This window comes from Oncorhynchus kisutch, linkage group LG30 (assembly GCF_002021735.2).
Source record: "Oncorhynchus kisutch isolate 150728-3 linkage group LG30, Okis_V2, whole genome shotgun sequence".
NCBI lineage: Eukaryota > Metazoa > Chordata > Actinopteri > Salmoniformes > Salmonidae > Oncorhynchus > Oncorhynchus kisutch.
Window position 1 is genome coordinate 34,804,672 of NC_034203.2, and position 16,116 is coordinate 34,820,787.

The window sequence follows — 16,116 nt, forward strand, 5'->3', positions numbered from 1 at the left end:
AAGAATATATAGAAGAAGTTAACAGAGGGGTAGTGTGCTAATATAGCACTGTGCTTTGCCAGGGGAGGGTTTGTGTGGAAGATGAGGTTGCTGATGTTCCCATTTTTATAATAGTCAGCAAAAAGTGTCGCTTGATTTTCCATAAGGAGATACATTTTTGTGATCTTTTCTTGCCTTATTATTCTTTACATACACAGGGTACTGTGTTTGAATGACCTCTGAACAGCAGGAGGAAGCTTCTAAGGCCTCTCCATTTGGTTGGAGTAGACTATTCGACTCTCCTGCCACTGATGGGCTAAAGGGCTTTGACACCTCTCACTTGACACATCAGTGCTAATTGAAGTTGTATCAAGCAGCCTTAATTTAGCATTCAGTCCTTATAAAGTAATGTAATGTATTTTTCTTCCTGGCATTTGGAAATATGGCTTCAGACTAAACATTACTAACTCAGTTCCAGGTTGGATGGTGTTTTCAGGTTTCTGTTGTTTTCCAGAGCATTTGCTGTATAGCGTTGGAATAATAATCTTTGGTAGTTGTAAGCCTTCCAGGTGATTCTGTAATTCCGTCCAAAATCAGGTTGTGAGTTTAGAGTTTTGATTTGGAGTTTGGTTATGTTGTAGAGGGTAGTATCCTGTATACAGTTGAAGTCTGAGGTTTACATACACTTAGCTTGGAGTCATTACAACCTGTTTTTCAACCACTCCACAAATTACTTGCTGTCACGTTCTGACCTTAGTTCCTTTGTTTTGTCTTTGTTTGAGTATGGTCAGGGCGTGAGTTTGGGTGGGCAGTCTATGTTTGTGTTTTTATGTTGGTTTTTGAGTTTGGCCTGGTATGGTTCTCAATCAGAGGCAGGTCTCGTTAGTTGTCTCTGATTGAGAATCATACTTAGGCAGCCTTTTTCCACCTGTGTTTGGTGGGTGTTTATTTTCTGTTTTGTGTGTCATCACTAGACAGGACTTGTTTCGTTTGTTCGTTCTTCCTAGTTGTTATTTTGTTTAGTGTTCAGTTTTGATTATATTAAAAATCATGAACACTTACGACGCTGCACCTTGGTCCCCACCTTCTTCCACCGACGACGGCTGTTACAGAAACACCCACCACCAAAGGACCAAGCAGCGTGGTGACGAGAGGCAGCGATATCTGGAGAACTGGACTTGGGAGGAGATTTTGGATGGCACAGGGCCCTGGGCACAGGCTGGGGAATATCGCCGCCCCAAGGCAGAGATGGAGGCAGCGAAAGCGGCGAGGTGGCGGTATGAGGAGGCAGCACGGCTGGAAGCCCGAGAGGCAGCCCCAAAAATGTATTGGGGGGTGCACACGAAGTCAGGTAGGAGACCTGCGCCAACTCCCGTGCTTACCGTGGAGAGAGAGGGGCCGGGCAGGCACCGTGTTAGGCACACGGTGTCCCCGGTGCGTGTGCATAGCCCGGTGTGGTACATTGCAGTGCCTCGTATCGGCAGGGCTAGAGTGGGCATCGAGCCAGGTGCCATGAAGCCGGCTCAGCGCATCTGGTCTCCAGTGCGCCTCCTCAGGCAGGGGTACATGGCACCAGCCCCACGCATGGTGTCCCCGGTTCACCAGCACAGCCCAGTGCGGGCTATTCCACCTCGCCGCACTGGCCTGGCTACGGGGAGCATTCAGCCAGGTAGGGTTGGGCAGGCTCAGTGCTCGAGACCTCCAGTGCTTCTTCACGGTCCGGTCTATCCGGTGCCAGCTGCCAGAGTCTCCCGTCTGTCCTGAGCTGCCAGAGTCTCCCGTCTGTCCTGAGCTGCCAGAGTCTCCCCTCGTCTGTCCTGAGCAGCCAGAGTCTCCCCCCTGTCTGTCCTGAGCAGCCAGAGTCTCCCCCCGTCTGTCCTGAGCAGCCAGAGTCTCCCCCCGTCTGTCCTGAGCAGCCAGAGTCTCCCCCCGTCTGTCCTGAGCAGTCAGAGTCTCCCCCCGTCTGTCCTGAGCAGCCAGAGTCTCCCCGCCGTCTGTCCTGAGCAGCCAGAGTCTCCCCCCCGTCTGTCCTGAGCAGCCAGAGTCTCCCCCCGTCTGTCCTGAGCTGCCAGAGTCTCCCCTCCGTCTGTCCTGAGCAGCCAGAGTCTCCCCCCCGTCTGTCCTGAGCAGCCAGAGTCTCCCCCCCGTCTGTCCTGACCAGCCAGAGTCTCCCCCCGTCTGTCCTGAGCAGCCAGAGTCTCCCCCCCGTCTGTCCTGAGCAGCCAGAGTCTCCCCCCCTTCTGTCCTGAGCAGCCAGAGTCTCCCCCCCGTCTGTCCTGAGCAGCCAGAGTCTCCTCCCCGTCTGTCCTGAGCAGCCAGAGTCTCCCCCCGTCTGTCCTGAGCAGCCAGAGTCTCCCCCCCGTCTGTCCTGAGCAGCCAGAGTCTCCCCCCCGTCTGTCCTGAGCAGCCAGAGTCTCCCCCCCCATCTGTCCTGAGCATCCAGAGTCTCCCCTCCGTCTGTCCTGAGCAGCCAGAGTCTCCCCCCGTCTGTCCTGAGCAGCCAGAGTCTCCCCCCGTCTGTCCTGAGCAGCCAGAGTCTCCCCCCCGTCTGTCCTGAGCAGCCAGAGTCTCCCCCCCGTCTGTCCTGAGCAGCCAGAGTCTCCCCCCGTCTGTCCTGAGCAGCCAGTGTCTCCCCCCGTCTATCCTGAGCAGCCAGAGTCTCCCCCCCGTCTGTCCTGAGCAGCCAAAGTCTCCCCCCGTCTGTCCTGAGCAGCCAGAGTCTCCCCCCGTCTGTCCTGAGAAGCCAGAGTCTCCCCCCGTCTGTCCTGAGCAGCCAGAGTCTCCCCCCGTCTGTCCTGAGCAGCCAGAGTCTCCCCCCGTCTGTCCTGAGCAGCCAGAGTCTCCCCCCGTCTGTCCTGAGCAGCCAGAGTCTCCCCCCGTCTGTCCTGAGCTGAGAATCAAAATTGTCAACGGAACAAAGTAACAACAAACAAATAACCATACATTGAACAATAACAATAAGCATACAGTAGAGGACATGTGCAGGTTGATTGGTCTGTCAGACACAGTTCCTCAACTTATGGCAGGCAGCAATGTAGTGCGCTGCCAACCCACAGCTCTCTGCGTCCTCCCCCAACAGGACGGGTCTACTCTCATCAGAGAGGTCTTTGAAACCTTCAATAAGGCTTTCAAATTTGGGGAAATGACACTCTAATTGTTTTATATTTTTCACATTTTGTCAGGAAATGCAGCTCCATCTCAGGTTCTGCTATTGTGCAGTGGTTGCACAGCCTTTCCTCTACAGGGAGCCAGGTTTCCCTGTGTCTACCCTTCTCAATGGCAAGGCTGTGCTCACTGAGCCTGTACTTTGTCAAGGTTTTGATCAGTAACCATGGTCAAACAGTTAGCCACAGTGTACTGTCGATGTAGGGCCAGATAGCACTGCCTTTTGCTTTGTGCTTGTGCTTGTGTTTCCTAATATAGTTTTGTTTTACTGTGTTGTAATTTGGTTCATTCTGATTGATTGGATGTTCTGGTCCTGAGGCTTCAGTGTGTTAGTAGAACAGGTTTGTGAACTCAGCCACAGGACCAGCTGGATGGGGGGACTCTTTTCTTTGCTCAGCTCTTGGCATTGCAGGGCTTGGTTTTGATATGAGAGGGGGTCACTGTATTTTAGATGTTTCCAAAACTTAATGGCTCTTTTTTGAGTTTTTATTAGTGGGTATTGGCCTAATTCTGTTCTTCATGCATTGTTTGTAGAATTCCTCTGGACATGTTGGAGAATCTTACAGAACTCTGCATGCAGGGTTTCAATGGAGTGTTTGTCCCATTTGATGAAATCTTGTTTGCAAGTGGACAACACACCTCGCTGACATAAAGTCTCTCTCTCTCGCTCCCTCTCTCGCTCTCTTTCTCTCTCTCCATCTCTCCTCTCTCTTCTCTCTCTCCTCTATCTTTCTCTCTCTCTGGCTCTGTGACTCTCTGTCTCTGTGACTCTCTCTCTGTCTCTGTGACTCTCTCTCTCTGTCTCGCTCTCTCTCCTCTCTCCCCTCTCTCCTCACTCCTCTCTCTCTCTCTCTCTCTCTCTCTCTCTCTCTCTCTCTCTCTCTCTCTCTCTCTCTCTCCCATTCCCTCCCTCTCTCTCTTTTTCTCCCTCTCTCCTCTCTCCCTCTCTCACATTCTCTCTCTCTCACTCCCTCCCGCTCTCTCTTTTGCTCCCTCTCTCCTCTCCTCTCTCTCCTCTCTTTCCTCTCCCCTCTCTCTCCTCTGTCTTTCTCTCTCTCTCTCTAGGTTGTGCGTTTGTGAAGTTCTCTACTCACTCTGAAGCTCAGTCTGCCATCAGCTCCCTGCATGGGAGTCAGACGATGCCTGTGAGTATAACACACACACACACACACACACACACTCACACACACACACACACACACACACACACACACACACACACACACACACACACACACCACTAATCCATGTTATTTCTCTCCCCTCTAGGGAGCGTCATCCAGCCTGGTGGTGAAGTTTGCAGACACAGACAAGGAGAGAACCCTACGGCGCATGCAGCAGATGGCTGGACAGTTTGGCATGTTTAACCCCTCTGTCTCTCTACCCACGTTCACTAGCTACAGCAGCTACACACATGCCGTAAGCACACACACGCACACACGCACACACGCACATGTGCAGACACTCACACACACGCACTCACTCACACATCAACGCACTCACACATACACACACACGCACTCACACGTACACGCACTCACACATACATGCACACACGCACTCACACATACAAGCACTCACACATACATGCACACACACACACATGTGCAGACACTCACACACACACACACACACAGACAGACACGCACACACACACACACACACACACACACAATTTGGTATCTGTTGCTCTGACAGACCGATGCCTCACTGACAGGTTTCTCTCATCCCATCTCTCTCCTTTCTTTCTTCCCCTCTCCGTCTCCTCCCCTCATCAGTTGATGCAGCAGCAGCAGGCTGCGGTGATGGCCGTGTCTCAGGGGGGCTACCTGGCCCCCAGCCTCTCCTTCCCCTCCGCCCAGCTCCACCAGGTGGGGGCGCTAACCATGAATGGCCTGCCGCCCAACCCCCTCAACTCCGTGTCAGGTCAGTCACATAGGATAATTCAGCAACATTCATGATGAGTAGGGTTGGAGACCTGAAAATATGTGTTATCCCCCAGGGCTAATGCCTAAAGCTTTAAGGGCTAACACAGTTTGGAGGTGCTCAGATGACCTGTGTTCAATACCTGGTCAGTTACATAGGGGTCTTGTAAACTGTGTGGTATCAGATATCACTACGCGGTCCTGAGATCTATCGCTGTCTGACTGAGGGTCGTGTTACAATTCACCATTGATCCAACAGAATCAGAAGAGTGTAACTCTGCATTGGATACACACTATATGCAGCCTGACTTCGTATTGTCATTTAGCTTAATGAACGACCAACTTATGATCAATTCATTGCTCTAGAGAGAGTGTACACAACTGGTTTCTAGGTCTAAATCACTCTGGAAACCAGCAGACATGACCAAACTATATCCAGGAAAATATATTTATTGTGATATAACCTATTCTACTCTGGTCTTCACAGTCTACACTGAGCTAAATAGGAGTCCTGTTTTATAGATCTGCTAAATTCATATTACTGTGGTTTATGTGGTCCATTAAAGTGTTTAATGTTTTATAGGCCATTAATGAACATATACTGTACACCTTCCAGCCCCTATATCTCTGTATCATTTATTCTATCATCCTCTATCTCTGTATCACTTTATTCTATCATCCTCTATCTCTGTATCACTTTATCATCCTCTATCTCTGTATCACTTTATTCTATCATCCTCTATCTCTGTATCACTTTATTCTATAATCCTCTCTCTGTATCACTTTATTCTATCATCCTCTCTCTGTATCACTTTATCATCCTCTATCTCTGTATCACTTTATCATCCTCTATCTCTGTATCACTTTATCATCCTCTATCTCTGTATCACTTTATTCTATCATCCTCTCTCTGTATCACTTTATTCTATCATCCTCTCTCTGTATCACTTTATCATCCTCTATCTCTGTATCACATTATCATCCTCTATCTCTGTATCACTTTATCATCCTCTATCTCTGTATCACTTTATTCTATAATCCTCTCTCTGTATCACTTTATTCTATCATCCTCTCTCTGTATCACTTTATCATCCTCTATCTCTGTATAATTTATTCTATAATCCTCTCTCTGTATCACTTTATCATCCTCTATCTCTGTATCACTTTATTCTATCATCCTCTATCTCTGTATCACTTTATTCTATCATCCTCTATCTCTGTATCACTTTATTCTATCATCCTCTATCTCTGTATAATTTATTCTATAATCCTCTCTCTGTATCACTTTATCATCCTCTATCTCTGTATCGCTTTATTCTATCATCCTCCATCTCTGTATCACTTTATTCTATAATCCTCTCTCTGTATCACTTTATTCTATCATCCTCTCTCTGTATCACTTTATCATCCTCTATCTCTGTATCACTTTATCATCCTCTATCTCTGTATCACTTTATTCTATCATCCTCTCTCTGTATCACTTTATTCTATCATCCTCTCTCTGTATCACTTTATCATCCTCTATCTCTGTATCACTTTATCATCCTCTATCTCTGTATCACTTTATCATCCTCTATCTCTGTATCACTTTATTCTATAATCCTCTCTCTGTATCACTTTATTCTATCATCCTCTCTCTGTATCACTTTATCATCCTCTATCTCTGTATCACTTTATCATCCTCTATCTCTGTATAATTTATTCTATAATCCTCTCTCTGTATCACTTTATCATCCTCTATCTCTGTATCACTTTATTCTATCATCCTCTATCTCTGTATCACTTTATTCTATCATCCTCTATCTCTGTATCACTTTATTCTATAATCCTCTCTCTGTATCACTTTATTCTATCATCCTCTATCTCTGTATCACTTTATCATCCTCTATCTCTGTATCACTTTATCATCCTCTATCTCTGTATCACTTTATTCTATAATCCTCTATCTCTGTATAATTTATTCTATAATCCTCTCTCTGTATCACTTTATCATCCTCTATCTCTGTATCACTTTATCATCCTCTATCTCTGTATCACTTTATTCTATAATCCTCTATCTCTGTATCACTTTATTATATCATCCTCTATCTCTGTATAATTTATTCTATAATCCTCTCTCTGTATCACTTTATCATCCTCTATCTCTGTATCACTTTATTATATCATCCTATATCTCTGTATCACTTTATTATATCATCCTATATCTCTGTATAATTTATTATATCATCCTCTCTCTGTATCACTTTATCATCCTCTATCTCTGTATCACTTTATCATCCTCTATCTCTGTATCACTTTATCATCCTCTATCTCTGTATCACTTTATTCTATCATCCTCTATCTCTGTATCGCATTGTATCATTCTCTCTGTATCACTCTCTATCTCTGTAGCTCTGTATCGCTTTCTATCATTCTCTCTCTCTGTATTGCTTTCTATCTCTTTGTCTCTATCATTCTCTCTCTATCACTCTCTATCTCTGTATCATTCTGTATCTCTGTATCGCTTTCTATCATTCTCTCTCTCTCTGTATCTATCATCCTCTATCTCTGTATCGCTTTATATCATTCTCTCTCTCTCTCTCTCTGTATCTATCATCCTCCATCTCTGTATCGCTTTCTATCATTCTCTCTCTCTCTCTCTGTATCTATCATCCTCCATCTCTGTATCGCTTTCTATCATTCTCTCTCTCTGTATCTATCATCCTCCATCTCTGTATCGCTTTCTATCATTCTCTCTCTCTCTCTGTATCTATCATCCTCCATCTCTGTATCGCTTTCTATCATTCTCTCTCTCTCTCTCTGTATCTATCATCCTCCATCTCTGTATCGCTTTCTATCATTCTCTCTCTCTCTCCGTATCTATCATCCTCCATCTCTGTATCGCTTTCTATCATTCTCTCTCTCTCTCTGTATCTATCATTCTCTCTCTCTCTCTCTCTCTGTATCTATCATCCTCCATCTCTGTATCGCTTTCTATCATTCTCTCTCTCTCTGTATCTATCATTCTCTCTCTCTCTCTCTCTCTCTCTCTGTATCTATTATCCTCCATCTCTGTATCGCTTTCTATCATTCTCTCTCTCTGTATTGCTTTCTATCTCTTTGTCTCTGTCTGTCTCTGTCTTTTCTTCTCTCTTACACACACACATACACACACATACACACACAATCACACATACCACTAAAGGCTATCTGATCACAAATACAGTATTTGGGATGCCTACCCAGTACACACAAAATCATACAAATAGGAGAAGGCCTTATGTCCCTCCCGAGGATGTATCAGTTTAGTGCAGACAAACATCCAGCCCATTTCACTGTGGGACAAAATCTTTATTTGGCGCAGTTGTAGACAAGGCAGTGAGCAGGGAGAACAGAAAAATGCCTCTGCTGCTGCCTCAGTGAGTTGCATGTCATTGCATGGATATGCTGACATTACAGAGTGATTTCATCACCTTGTGATCTTTGAGAAGCCTGCTGTTAACCCCACACACACTTGTACACATTCTCACACACACACACACACACACACACACACACACACACACACACACACACACACACACACACACACACACACACACACACACACACACACACACACACACGCGCACACACACACACACACACACACATAAATACACTGAGTGTAAAAAACATTAGGAACTACTTCCTAATATTGAGTCGCATACCGTTTTGCCCTTAGAACAGCCTCAATTCGTCGGGACATGGATTCGACAAGGTGCCGTTGCCGTTCCAACAGGGATGCTGGCCCATGTTGACTCCAATGCTTCCCACAGTTGTGTCAAGTTCGCTCAAATTCGGACTCATCAGACCAAAGGACAGATTTCCACCAGTCTAATGTCCATTGCTCATGTTTCTTGTCCCAAGCAAGTCTTGTTCTTATTGGTGTCCTTTAGTAGTGGTTTCTTAGTGGCAATTCAACCATGAAGGCCTGATTTACGCTGAACAGTTGATTTTGAGATGTGTCTGTCATTTGAACTCTGTGAAGCATTTATTTGGGCTGCAATCTGAGGCTGGTAACTCTAATGAACGTATCCTCTGCAGCAGAGGTAAGTTTGGGTCAGAGGTAAGTTTGGGTCAGAGGTAAGTTTGGTTCAGAACGCAATCATAGTTTCACAAACAATACAGTTCTCCTCCAACCGCTTTGTACAAAACATTACAGGTGTGTTGCTCCGATCTAGTCACAGTTTATCTGCTGCATACTGTTCAGTCCCGTTGAATACTGACTGCGTACAGTCCTTTCCTGCGGTGGTCCTCATGAGAGTCAGTTTCGTCATAGCCCTTGATGGTATTTAGGTTTGGTTATTGACATTTTCCGTATTGACTGACCTTCATGTCTTAAAGTAATGATGGACTCTGCTTATTTGAGCTGTTCTTGCCATAATATGGACTTGGTCTTTTACCAAATAGGGCTATCTTCTGTATACCACCCCTAGCTTGTCACAACACAACTGATTGGTTCAAACACATTAAGAAGGAAATGAATTCCACAAATGAACTTTTAACAAGGAACACCGGTTAATTGAAATGCATTCCAGGTGACTACCTTGGGAAGCTGGTTGAGAGAATGCCAAGTGTGTGCAAAGCTGTCATCAAGGCAAAGGGTGGCTACTTTGAAGAATCTCATAAAATATATTTTGATTTGTTTAATACTTTTTTGGTTACTACATGATTCCATATGTGTTATTTCATAGTTTTCATGTCTTCGCTACTAGTCTACAATGTAGAAAATAGTAAAAATAAGAAAAACCCTTGAATGAGTATTTATGTCCAAACTTTTGACTGGTACTGTACTACCATGCCCCGTTCAAAGGCACTTCAAAGGCACTTCAATCTTTTATCTTGCCCTTTCACTATGTCTCAATTGTTTCAAGGCTTAAACATCCTTCTTTAACATGTCTCCTCCCCTTCATCTACACTGATTGAAGTGGATTTAACAAGTGAACTCAATAAGGGATCATATCTTTCACCTGGATTCACCTGGTCAGTCTATTTCATGGAAAGAGCAGGTGTTCTTAATGTGTTGTATACTCAGTGTACATGAGACTAACACACGCACACTCGCCCACCGGTCTCTCTATCTCTCCATTCTATCTACCTCCTCTCTCCCATTTTCTCTCATACACATTGACTCCAATCTATGTCTGGTGTAGTGATGATTTCTGTCTCTGGTGTAGTGATGATTTCTGTCTCTGGTGTAGTGATGATTTCTGTCTCGGTGTAGTGATGATTTCTGTCTCGGTGTAGTGATCATTTCTGTCTCGGTGTAGTGAGGATTTCTGTCTCGGTGTAGTGAGGATTTCTGTCTCGGTGTAGTGATCATTTCTGTCTCGGTGTAGTGAGGATTTCTGTCTCGGTGTAGTGAGGATTTCTGTCTCGGTGTAGTGATCATTTCTGTCTCGGTGTAGTGAGGATTTCTGTCTCGGTGTAGTGCGGATTTCTGTCTCTGGTGTAGTGAGGATTTCTGTCTCGGTGTAGTGAGGATTTCTGTCTCGGTGTAGTGATCATTTCTGTCTCGGTGTAGTGAGGATTTCTGTCTCGGTGTAGTGAGGATTTCTGTCTCTGGTGTAGTGATCATTTCTGTCTCGGTGTAGTGATAATTTCTGTCTCGGTGTAGTGATCATTTCTGTTTCGGTGTAGTGATAATTTCTGTCTCGGTGTAGTGAGGATTTCTGTCTCGGTGTAGTGAGGATTTCTGTCTCGGTGTAGTGAGGATTTCTGTCTCTGGTGTAGTGATCATTTCTGTCTCGGTGTAGTGATAATTTCTGTCTCGGTGTAGTGATGATTTCTGTCTCGGTGTAGTGAGTTTGTATTCCCCCACTGCAGGTCTGAGCTCCCCTCCGTCCACCATGCCCTCCTCCCTGCCCAGTCTGGTGACCCCCATGATGAACGGGTATACGGGCCTCGCCCCCCAGGCTAACATGCACCCTCTGGAGACCCTCTACACCAACGGCCTGCCCCCCTACTCCACCCAGAGCCCCACTGCTGCAGACACACTGCAACAAACCTTTACTGGGGTGCAGCAATACACAGGTGCAGTCCACTACACATCTCTGTTCTCGAATCCTGATCTTGAATGTGACTCATAAAGGACTAACTCAATCCCCACGCTCTCTCTTTTCTTTTTCACTTCATCCCTCTTACTGCCTATCTATCTATCTATCTATCTATCTATCTATCTATCTATCTATCTATCTATCTATCTATCTATCTCTCTCTCTCCCTTTTTCTCTCTCCTCTTTGTCCTCTCTCTCTCTTTCTGTCTCTCTCTCTGTCTCGCACTTTCTCTGTCTCTCTACTCTTTCTCTCCTCTTTGTCCTTTCTTTCTCTCTCTGCTCTCCTCTCTCTCCCTCTCTCTCTGTCGCTCTGCTCTCCTCTCTCTCTCTCTCCCTCTCTCTCTTTCTCTCTGTCTTTCCTCTGTCTCTCTTTCTCTCTCCCTCTCTCTCTGTCGCTCTGCTCTCCTCTCTCTCTGTCTCTCTGCTCTGCTCTCCTCTCCCTCTCTCTCTTTCTCTCTGTCTTTCCTCTGTCTCTCTTTCTCTCTCCCTCTCTCTCTGTCGCTCTGCTCTCCTCTCTCTCTGTCTCTCTGCTCTGCTCTCCTCTCCCTCTCTCTCTCTCTGTCTCTCTGCTCTCCTCTCTCTCCCTCTCTCTCTGTCGCTCTGCTCTCCTCTCTCTCTCTCTCTCTCTCTCTCCCTCTCTTTCTCTCTGTCTTTCCTCTGTCTCTCTTTCTCTCTCCCTCTCTCTCTGTCTCTCTACTCTTTCTCTCCTCTTTGTCCTTTCTTTCTCTCTCTGCTCTCCTCTCTCTCCCTCTCTCTCTGTCGCTCTGCTCTCCTCTCTCTCTCTCTCCCTCTCTCTCTTTCTCTCTGTCTTTCCTCTGTCTCTCTTTCTCTCTCCCTCTCTCTCTGTCGCTCTGCTCTCCTCTCTCTCTGTCTCTCTGCTCTGCTCTCCTCTCCCTCTCTCTCTTTCTCTCTGTCTTTCCTCTGTCTCTCTTTCTCTCTCCCTCTCTCTCTGTCGCTCTGCTCTCCTCTCTCTCTGTCTCTCTGCTCTGCTCTCCTCTCCCTCTCTCTCTCTCTCTGTCTCTCTGCTCTCCTCTCTCTCCCTCTCTCTCTGTCGCTCTGCTCTGCTCTCCTCTCCCTCTCTCTCTCTCTCTGTCGCTCTGCTCTCCTCTCTCCCTCTCTCTCTGTCGCTCTGCTCTCCTCTCTCTCTCTCTGTCGCTCTGCTCTCCTCTCTCCCGCTCTCTCTGTCGCTCTGCTCTCCTCTCTCCCGCTCTCTCTGTCGCTCTGCTCTCCTCTCTCTCTGTCTCTCTGCTCTCCTCTCTCTCTCTCTCTCTGTCACTCTGCTCTCCTCTCTCTCTCTCTGTCGCTCTGCTCTCCTCTCTCTCTCTCTGTCGCTCTGCTCTCCTCTCTCCCGCTCTCTCTGTCGCTCTGCTCTCCTCTCTCTCTCTCCCTCTCTCTCTGTCGCTCTGCTCTCCTCTCTCTCTCTCTGTCTCTCTGCTCTCCTCTCTCTCTCTCTGTCGCTCTGCTCTCCTCTCTCCCGCTCTCTCTGTCGCTCTGCTCTCCTCTCTCTCTGTCTCTCTGCTCTCCTCTCTCTCTCTCTCTCTGTCACTCTGCTCTCCTCTCTCTCTCTCTCTGTCGCTCTGCTCTCCTCTCTCTCTCCCCTCTTTTCTTCCTCCCCTCCTCCCTTTCCTCTCTGTAGCCATCTACCCAGCGACTACACTGACGCCTGTAGGTCAGTCTCTGGCACAGCACCCTCAGGTCATTGGCCAACAACAGAGGGAAGGTGAGGGTGAGTAACTATATTTACTAATTATTCATCATCATCATTATCAACAACATCATGAGTATCAAGTTTCAAAGCTTATTTGTCACATGCACAAGATACAGCAGGTGTAAAACAGTACAGTGAAATGTTAACTTACAGGCTCTTTCCCGACGTATTCACTATCACTGTGAGAGGAAATCATTTAAAGTACTAATACAAAGTACTAATATAATGTATTACTATATAGTACTAATATAAGGTACTAATATAATGTACTAATTTGAAGTAAGAAGACAAGAAGAACCAACAAAAAAAAGATATGTACAAGATCAGTGCCAGTTCCATAATTACAATGTGCAGCAACCTTAGTGGTGATCATGATGATTTTGTGTGTTAAAAATATACTGTACAATCATGATACTAGGGTGAGTGCCTCTAACAGTGTGTGTGTGTGTGTGTGTGTCCATGCACGTGTGTGTTCCAGGACCTGAGGGATGTAACCTGTTCATCTACCACCTGCCCCAGGAGTTTGGGGATAACGAGCTGATGCAGATGTTCCTGCCTTTCGGCAATGTCATCTCCTCCAAGGTATTCATGGACAGAGCCACCAATCAGAGCAAGTGTTTTGGTGAGTGACAAATGTTTCTAACCAAACACAACCAGCGCCTAGGTGATTGACGCTACCACCAACCATTCAGAGCATCTGTCTGTGTCTGTATGTATGCAGGCTTTGTGAGCTTTGATAACCCGGGCAGTGCCCAGGCTGCCATCCAGGCCATGAATGGTTTCCAGATCGGCATGAAGAGACTAAAGGTGCAGCTGAAACGTCCCAAAGACGCCAGCCGTCCCTACTGACACCCCCCAGCAAAGGTAAAAACCTGTGTCTACTATTATAGATAATATAATGAAGTTATTAGTATTTTTATCAATGCTGTTTCACCCTGATTTTAGTTGTCTATGTTGATCAAAAACTGTATAACAAAGTTACACTTCACACTAGTGTCCCGAGTCAGATTCTAGCGCTTCTCTTTCTCTTTCCCTCTCTCTTTCCCTCTCTCTTTCCCTCTCTCTCTCTCTCTCTCTCTCTCTCTCAATCCCCCTCTTCCTCTCTCTTGCTCTCACCCCCCATAGGTTTAAACAGAAGTATGGAGGACGTCTTTGATGGAATAAGACATTTCATGAAGGAACAAACTCAAAAGTAATTATGTTTTTAAAACAATGGAAAATAGACTTCATATGGGAGTTGGGAAGAGATATGCTTTCATCTTCAAACATATCTGACTGGGAGAGGACAGGACTCGCAGCTCTGCAGCAGTGAAAGTTTGGTATTACAGACAGAGAGCAATGGGATAGAACAAGACTTTCAAAACAAATATTTTTTTTGTTTTTTGTTGATACAAACAGAAACAACTTTGAACAATTCAGCATCTTTGGAGACTTGGTAGTGAAGAAGAACACCACAAGCAGACTAACAAGCAATGCTAAAAAGGATATGATAGACTCAAAAAGCATAGGAAACAAGAGACTTCAGGTTTTTCCTACCATGTAATGAACGAATAAGGGTTCAAACTTGATCTGAGGATTATTTACATTTGTCTTTCTTTCTCTCTCTCTCTTTCTCTCTCTCTCTTTCTCTCTCTCTCTTTCTCTCTCTCCTCTTTCTCTCTCTCTCTTTCTCTCTCTCTCTTTCTCTCTCTCTCTTTCTCTCTCTCCTCTTTATCCTTTCTCTGTGAGTCCCAAGCTTGCAACTTACTCAAGTTTCCATAGCAACCAAGCGAACTGCACCCCCTTGGGATCGGAGGACCAAATGTTTTTCTCTTTCTCTTTAATAGTCATGTACAAAATACTAACAATCATAATACAATAACAGTATACTGCTTAGTTTAGTGCAAACTAACATTCAAAAATAATTTAAATGCAGTATTCTACTGTAGTTGAATACATAACAGTGACAGAAAGGTTCTTTAGGTCAGCATTGGATAATTCACCATCAGTGTACAGCTGACTACTAAGCAGTATGTAAATGTGAAATTGGATCATGTAGCAGTCAGTTGGAGAGGTTAGTGAGGGAGAATGTTGCCGCAAGCTCTTTCTGAGGGCTGGAATAGATAATGGAGCAGTTGTTCTGTTGAAAACCACCTCTTATCATCTGTTTACTGGTACACTTCATCTTTGGGCACTCAGTTTGATCCTTGAACTATTTGAGTTCTGTCTCCCTCTGTGCAGCAACCACTCTGTTCTATTCAAAGATGCCCATAGGTACAGATCTAGGATCAGCTCACTTTACCTGAATATGAACCTTTAAGCTGGAATCCGTTGTGGTGAAACTGCCCTCGTCCGTTCGCAATATTACAACAACTAACACATTACATCATTACATGCACTATTCTGCCTATAGAGCAAAGGCCATTGGATCACATTTCGCTTCAGAAGCTAACTGCAGGTCTCGGGTCAGGGGTTAAAAAAATGATGTCAGGAGTGCCACATGGAGTAGAATGACTAATACTATACTGTCGTGTATAGTGTAATGTTATTGGAGTATATCTAATACATAAAGTATAAATCCATAGAAACTGTTCATAGGAACTGATCTTAGGTCAGCTTTCTGGTTTAGGTGCTTAATGGTTTAAGTTAGGATTTGGGGAGGGACAGCTGATCCAAGATCTGTGTCCACTTTGTTTAGCCAGTAGACTTCATGCATCGGGTTCTTCCTGGTCAGGTCACATTCTCGTGAAAAACTCCTCCCCCTTACAGTAGCACAGAAACACTAGTATGGCACAAGTTAGAAGTTGTTTATTGCACAAGCTATTTTATCATTGTATAACAGGGGTGTCAAACTCATTTTGCGATGGGGCCACATTCAGTCTTCAATGAGATCCGGAGGGCCGCAGTGAAAATTGCTTATATTTCACCGGCGTCTAAATGTTCAATAAATTGTCCTCTATCCATCGTTTGTTGAATTTGCGTTGCTCCCTGACTGTCTAGCAGTCATTTGGGTGATTATTAGCTCGCTGGACAAAGTATATTGAGTTTGTTTTCCTACACACAAAAAAACTAAAACAATATTATTTTTGACTCAAACCACCCAGAAGCCAGATTGGACCCCCTCGTGGGCCAGATCCGCCCGCAGGCCGTATGTTTGACATCCCTGGACTACACAAACTCGGGAAAAGCAGGTCTGGTTAAATCCAGACAGTAAACTGTCAGGGAAGGTGTCATCAACAGCAGCACAGAGTGATGCAGAGTTAGAGTAGAAAGCCGTTCGATC

At 45.5% G+C, this 16,116-nt stretch overlaps 1 protein-coding gene across 2 annotated transcripts in view; it reads left to right on the top strand.

Moving 5' to 3' along the window:
- The window catches only part of LOC109875177 (CUGBP Elav-like family member 5), a 66,754-nt gene extending 50,939 nt beyond the window's left edge, over positions 1-15,815 (top strand). Inside the window, exons 5-12 of one of the 2 annotated variants that reach the window (XM_031810693.1) lie at positions 4,210-4,289; positions 4,414-4,563; positions 4,923-5,070; positions 10,893-11,123; positions 12,783-12,872; positions 13,333-13,476; positions 13,576-13,718; positions 13,980-15,815. In XM_031810693.1, coding sequence (XP_031666553.1) covers positions 4,210-4,289; positions 4,414-4,563; positions 4,923-5,070; positions 10,893-11,123; positions 12,783-12,872; positions 13,333-13,476; positions 13,576-13,703 — 971 coding nt within the window. In that variant the 3' untranslated portion in view covers positions 13,704-13,718; positions 13,980-15,815. The remainder of the gene's footprint in view (positions 1-4,209; positions 4,290-4,413; positions 4,564-4,922; positions 5,071-10,892; positions 11,124-12,782; positions 12,873-13,332; positions 13,477-13,575; positions 13,719-13,979) is intronic. The other variant, XM_031810694.1, reaches the window with a different exon arrangement.
- The last annotated feature ends 301 nt before the right edge of the window (positions 15,816-16,116 follow it).